We start from the raw sequence: 6,334 nt of genomic DNA, 5'->3' as shown, positions 1-6,334 counted from the left end.
TGTACCTGATGCTTTATTCCAAAGACGGTGATCTTATGATATAAAATCCGTTACTTCTAAAATTTTGTACTATTTAGTCTATAATTTGAATCTATACAATGTACGCACAGGATGCAGACCGGTCAACTAGTTCATAGTATCTTAGAAGTAGCACCAGCTGAGAAAAGTCTTTTGAGAAGAATCATGGCAATTACAGAGGTTGGAATAACGATAATGATGCAATTGTTGATCGTTGGACCAAGATTATACTCAAGGGAAAGAAACAAATCTGCTTTGAAGAAATGTTCAACACTGACTACATTGCCCGTACACTGAGATAGAACCTAATCATGCTCCTGTTATTCATGATAATCCAGTTGAGATTCCTGGAGTTGTGGATGTAATTGGGGTTGAATCTCGGTTGAGGGGAGAGCTCCGAGATGGTTTAAAGGAAATGAAAGAGTTTTTCATCAGTGAAATGAAAGATTTGAATGATAAGATTCAGTCTCTTGAAGGAGTGAAGTGGCTGAGGATGAGTGTTGTAGAAATCGCTAAGACAGTGGAGCAGCAAGTGGCTGAGGATGATGAACAAAGCGAGAAAGCAAATGATGAAACAGGTGGGGAGAAAGATATTTTGAATGATATTGAGAAAGACAAGGCTCATGATGATGAGATTGATATTGGGAAGGATGGTGGTATACGTTTGACAAACTCTGTCAATCAATACAAAAGAGAGAGAGGAAATCTGAAGGAAAAGAAGGTGGTCCTTCAAAAAAGTCTAAAGTCAGGAGTCTCATTATGTGAAGAGCCAAGGAGGACAAAAACGAGGGGAAGCTGAAGAAGAGGAATCACAAGAAGTCTTAAACTTTGTGTCTTTATGTCTAAGGAACCTAAGTCTTTATGTTAAAAACTTATGTGTTTGTGTTTGTAGAACTTAGTAAACTTGGTAAGACTTTGTTATTTGTCGCAAAGTTGCCCAAGTTTTACCTTTTCAATTGTAAGCCTGTTCTTTGTTTGTGCCCTTCGGAATCATCCAGCCGTAACAAAACACCATTAGAGTGTCCAGAAGATAGTGATGATGTGAATCCTCTTTCCTCTAGTACTAGCAGCAGAGATGAGAGTAGCAAGTCGTAAGAAAGTAAAGAGGAGAGTCTTGGAGACAAAAACATCTTAAACAAGAGGTTCCTCTTTTACAGAACAAAAGAACTAGACAAATGCAAATTGGAAAAAGCTGGAGAGTGTTCTGTGATGACGCTCATGGCGTAAAGATAGGACAGCCCTTTGTGTTGGAACTTATTTGGGAGGGCGAAGCAAGCCCGCTACATAAGTTCTGCACCAACCTTAATCCCAGAGAAGATTCGTGTGATGTCTAAACGCATTATAGGAAGAGTGATGCTACTTTATCTGTCAAGTTTCTTTTAGATGCAGCAGCTTGTTGACTGCATCTTTCTTGTGTTTCTTGACTAGATGTATGTCTACTTATCTGAATCTTGTTGTGAATTCAAGAAAGATTTAGAAGTTTACTGCAACAAGGTATTTTCGATCTTACAACACTAGTGTGTAGAGCAAGGAAACGTTCCTGTTTTAGTTAGTAATCTTTGAGAAATTAGAATGTCATCCCTTACAAGTCTTTAGTTTCTTATACCAATATAAAATGTGGGAACAGAGCAACTAACTACCAGTAACTAAGAGATAATTTTGTTAGCTATTAATGCACGGACCAAGTTATGAGAGAACAATGATAAGATTTTGAGAAAGCAACAATGATACCTCATGTTAACAATGTGAAACATTCACTTCAAAACCAGTTTGATAGTAGCATGATAAGTTATATAATTCTGATATTCTTTTTTGTAACTCAAACCCAACTTGAAATGTTATATAAGAAAGATAGGTGATACACCAGAACAATACAAACTAATGATTACAGAAACTAAAAGATAAAAGGATGATGCTAAAAGACTGAAGACGTTAAAGCTGCACCAAAAGAGGCGTTTTACCTTTGCAGAATCAGCGGACATGTGTTAATACATCTCTCTCTGTCATATGTGTAATTTTGAGTATGTGGTATGAATTTCAAATATATTTTTCATACTCACAAGATTGGCACGATAAAGTTTCTGGAAAAGGAGAAAAAAAAAGGTAATCATCTCAAAAGACTCAAGAGGAAGAGGACAAGTCTTATAAAGCTCTCACCTTTTATCAAACGTGAATCCACCATTCTGTTGCTCTATTATTATTTTTTTTTCACTTTTTCAGTGATTTATTGAGATATTCTCTCAGCTCACGTTCAATAATGGAAGATCAATCTCTTCACTCTCCAGTCAATCCACACTTCTTCCAGCCTCTTCTTCCCGGCTTCCACTCTCACCTCGTACTACTACTACTACTACTCTCTTTCATTTCAAGAATACAACAATATTCCACTTTGCTTAAATCTTTGTTTGTTGTATGTTTGGTGCATGCAGACCATTCCTATACCTTTCTTCTTGAAGCACCTCCAAGGAAGAAACCAAGACCACGTCAAGATTGCCAAACTGACAACAGATGCGTCCGACCGAACTTGGACAGTGAAGATAGACGGCTTGAAACTCACCGACGGATGGGAAGATTTTGCTGTCGCGCATGATCTCAGGATTGGTGACATAATAGTTTTCAGACATGAAAGAGAATTAGTGTTTCACATCACAGCCATGGGACCAAGTTTCTGTGAGATTCAGTATACATCATCATCATCTCACAACAACATCAATGAGTCTTCTTCTTCATCAGATCATTCTCGTTTTGTAGCAAAAGTCTCAGCCTCGAATCTAAAATTCGATCGACTGGTTAGATTAAATTATCTTAATAATAGTTTTACAATATCTGTTAGCTGCTTTTAATCAAATTATATGATGGCATTGCAGTATTTACCAATGAGTTTTGCGAGGGCAAACGGTCTAGACAAAATGAGCGGTGAGGAAATCATTCTTCTTAACGAAGAAGGAAGATCATGGAGTTTGAAACTGAAACACGACAAGGCAGACATGCATACTTTTATCAGACCTGGTTGGAGAAGATTCTGCGCTGAAAATAAGATGAGCCATGGTCACTATACACTGAAACTGGTCCAAAATTCTGGACCACCGGTTATTAGGTTATGCGGGCGAGTGCATAATAGTTTAGAACCTTCATTACACCATTCTTGTTTTATGGGATGTGTCACTTCTAATAGCCTGAAAACTGATAAACTGGTGAATACATAAACTCACACACTATAGTATCACCCAGTGTGTGTTTGAGTCGTTTATATGATTGTGGTTGGTGTTTTTTGCAGTATCTTGGGGAGACGTTTGTGATTGCAAATGGTCTGGATAGAGGATGTAGTGAGATAGTTTTAAAGAATGAATGGGGAGGAAGATGGAGTTTAGCTTTGAGATGCTATGAATCAGCGTCACCGACTTACGTTGGACCGGGCTGGAGAACTTTCTGTCAAGTAAACGGGATCAAAGCTGGAGATTCATTCATGTTTAAACTGGTTGGAACCGGGGACAAGCCTGTTCTCTTGTTGTGCACTAGCAAAACGCCATTGGAGTGTCAAGAAGAAAGTAGTTGTTCAGATACTAGCAGCGGCGATGATGATAGTAGCGAATCCCAAGAAAGTGAAGAGGAGAGTCTTGGAGACAAGAACATCTCACAGGAGTGCGTTAAGATGGAGAAAAATGAAGAATAAGTAGAGATGCAGAGCACCAAACTAAACTCTGTTTGAGAGAAGAAGTGTGTGGTGTGTGTGTGTGTGACACTACTTGCTCTTCAGTATTTTCTTGCTATCCGTCAACTTTCTTTCTCTTGTTGTTGCTATCTACATGTCTACTCATGTAGAAAGATCTGACTTTGAATGTTTAGAATTTTCTAATTTTTTGAACCAAATAATCTTTTGCCCCATCAAGACATTGATGTACCTCTTGACTTTGAGTATATGTCAGATTGTCAAAATGGACTGGGGTGTGAGTTGAGAGCAATTCAGTTGATTGTAGATGGGAACAAACTACAAGGCAGCGTTGTAGGAGAGACAATCAACGGTTGGGGAAAAGCAACCAGAAGAAAAAGAAGGCATGGAGTATATATATGGTGATGATTCTACTATTCGAACCGAAATAAGCACAATCGCATCTGTTGAAGAATACGATCATCAAGTTCTTGATGTTCCTGAAACCTCTCCAGCACAAGCTACTGAACATGAGATGCAGCTTGTTCAACATCGGGAAGATTCTATCTCAGTACCTAATGAAAATTCTAGTAGAGTTGGTACACCCCTCTTTAAACCTTGTGCTCCAATATCCTCAATGACGTTGTCAAGGGTACCTAAGCTAGAAATATCAGAATTTCTTTCAAAATTTTGTTTTCAGATTGTTTATCTTCTATACTTTAATAAATGTAGTGATTTGAAAATATACTGTTACATAAAAACTTGTATATGTTCATATTTATACAAAAATAAATATAAAATAATAGTTGGTTGATTAATCGGATGGCTAGATGAAAATTCATGCGCTTCTCCCAAGGCAGCCGCTCAGATTTTGAAGATGGATTTCAAACGCCGGAGCTCCACCGTCCATGTCTCCTCCTCCTTCTAAACAGCACTAGTACATTTGATTTCTGCTTCTCCTAAGGCTTATTCAACCTCCAGCGACATGACTGCTCCAGCCTCAACCTGTTGCTTCTCACCTCCTCCAACACAAGGCAGATCTCATGCTCTACTCTGGTCTGTTCTTAGTCCGCTGCCGTCGGAACACCAGTTACCACCGGAGCCTCCAAACCCACCAATACCCCCAGATCCGCCTCCCTCTTCTCGAGCTAGACCTTCATCTTCCCTACTTCACATCACATCCGCCTCCTCTCCACCAGATCCGCTGTTGTCCCTGTCACTCCGTTGTCCACTTGCCTGCTCTCTCCTCATTGTCATACACCTCCACTACCGAGATCAAGCTAAATGGTACCTTGAGATGTGCTTTCATTTCGTTGTGATGGATTTGGTGAGGCCTGTTGAGCTTCCTTTAACCATCTATGTATTGACTCTCAAGACAACGTGTTCTACTGGCCAACAGATCAGTTGTGGTTTCAGCAAAAGCTTGTGGACCCGATACGGTAATATTGGTGTCCAAAGTATTAGCCTGACCACAACCTCTATTCCCTCGTCGAATGTCATTCTTAGCATCTCCATGCCTCCAACACCTGCAGCCGCCCTGAGTTTCACCATCCAGAAAGCATTGAGCTTGATGAGCATGGTCTATAATGTGGTTGTTGAGAGCCGGGTTCACATAGCCCTTTATCAGAGAGCGATCCTTCGTATATGGACATGCTTTTCCACTTGCTCATCCAATGTGTCTCAGCTCTTGCTCTGTGCGTGGATCATGTCACTTGCTCCAGTCATTTGTCTACTCTGCATGAGGTTAACCTTGGAGTTCTTCACACTCAAAGTTTTCTCCGACAATTTAACGCTCATCCGAGCTATCTTCGGAGATCTCCAGTCTAAAGAAGTCATCGGAATTGTCTTCGACATCCGTTCGATCTCCTCTAGGTTTGCATCAATCGGTTTCTTTCATCTCTCACGATCAAAGAACACGATTGTTGATATCTTAGCCAAAAAGGCTCTTATGTTTTTCGCTTCTATGTAATGGACTTCTGAGTTTGGACCATAGTTTTGGGTTCATTTTTTTTTTATTATTAATGAAATTTCTGTAACAAAAAAAAAATGAAAATTCATTGACTTTGTTGACCGATTCTTGATTGATTTGGTTTACAACAACTTATTTGTCTCAAAAAACATAGGGAAAGTACTTTTATCTACTTTATCAGTTTATCATATGCTTTTATAGTAACTTCAATCTCCAGCTAACATAACTCTCAGGAAAGTGGCATGGTCTTCAATACTCGGTTTTTAGGAATGGTTTCTCCCTCGCTGTGTCAGAACTCTACACCATCTTTTCCAGGGGAAAGACCAAACTCATGAGTAGTCGCTGGAGTAATTACAATACCTTTAATCTTATCTTTGTCGTGTTCGTTAATAATGCCCACCGTAGAACCTTCCTTTGGAAAAGGAATCTGGATGATAGGAATCGAGAATGTGATGGCAACTTCTAAACTTCCAACCGCACCAAAACCAATATTACTTGGAATGTGTTTAGCTCCGAAATTAGTAAGCTGAGCTGTTTCGACATGTTTTGGTGTGATTTGAGTGGCATCGAGATTATCTTGTAGGTCGCGAGCAAAGACAGTGCTGAAACATTGTACGAACATGAATCCTATACATAAAGTATTATATGTTAGCGTTGTCATTTTCTCCACTTCTTCTTGCAATGAATTCTTGGACATA

At 39.3% G+C, this 6,334-nt stretch overlaps 2 protein-coding genes across 2 annotated transcripts; one reads left to right on the top strand and one right to left on the bottom strand.

The window, feature by feature from the left end:
* Positions 1-2,224: 2,224 nt before the first annotated feature.
* On the top strand, positions 2,225-3,886 carry LOC108813861 (B3 domain-containing protein REM17). The gene is made up of 4 exons (XM_018586534.2): positions 2,225-2,353; positions 2,448-2,807; positions 2,886-3,212; positions 3,296-3,886. Exons 1-4 carry the CDS (start codon positions 2,276-2,278, stop codon positions 3,689-3,691), a joined length of 1,161 nt encoding a protein of 386 aa, XP_018442036.1. The 5' UTR covers positions 2,225-2,275; the 3' UTR covers positions 3,692-3,886.
* A 2,039-nt stretch (positions 3,887-5,925) lies between these two features.
* Positions 5,926-6,334, bottom strand: LOC108813859 (uncharacterized). The gene has a single exon (XM_018586531.2). The coding sequence runs from the start codon at positions 6,331-6,333 to the stop codon at positions 5,926-5,928; it is 408 nt and encodes a 135-aa protein (XP_018442033.2). The 5' UTR covers position 6,334.

This window comes from Raphanus sativus, chromosome 6 (assembly GCF_000801105.2).
Source record: "Raphanus sativus cultivar WK10039 chromosome 6, ASM80110v3, whole genome shotgun sequence".
In the NCBI taxonomy this organism is placed as follows: Eukaryota; Viridiplantae; Streptophyta; class Magnoliopsida; order Brassicales; family Brassicaceae; genus Raphanus; species Raphanus sativus.
Note: the sequence above shows the minus strand (reverse complement) of the source record. Positions and strands in the feature narration are given on the sequence as shown.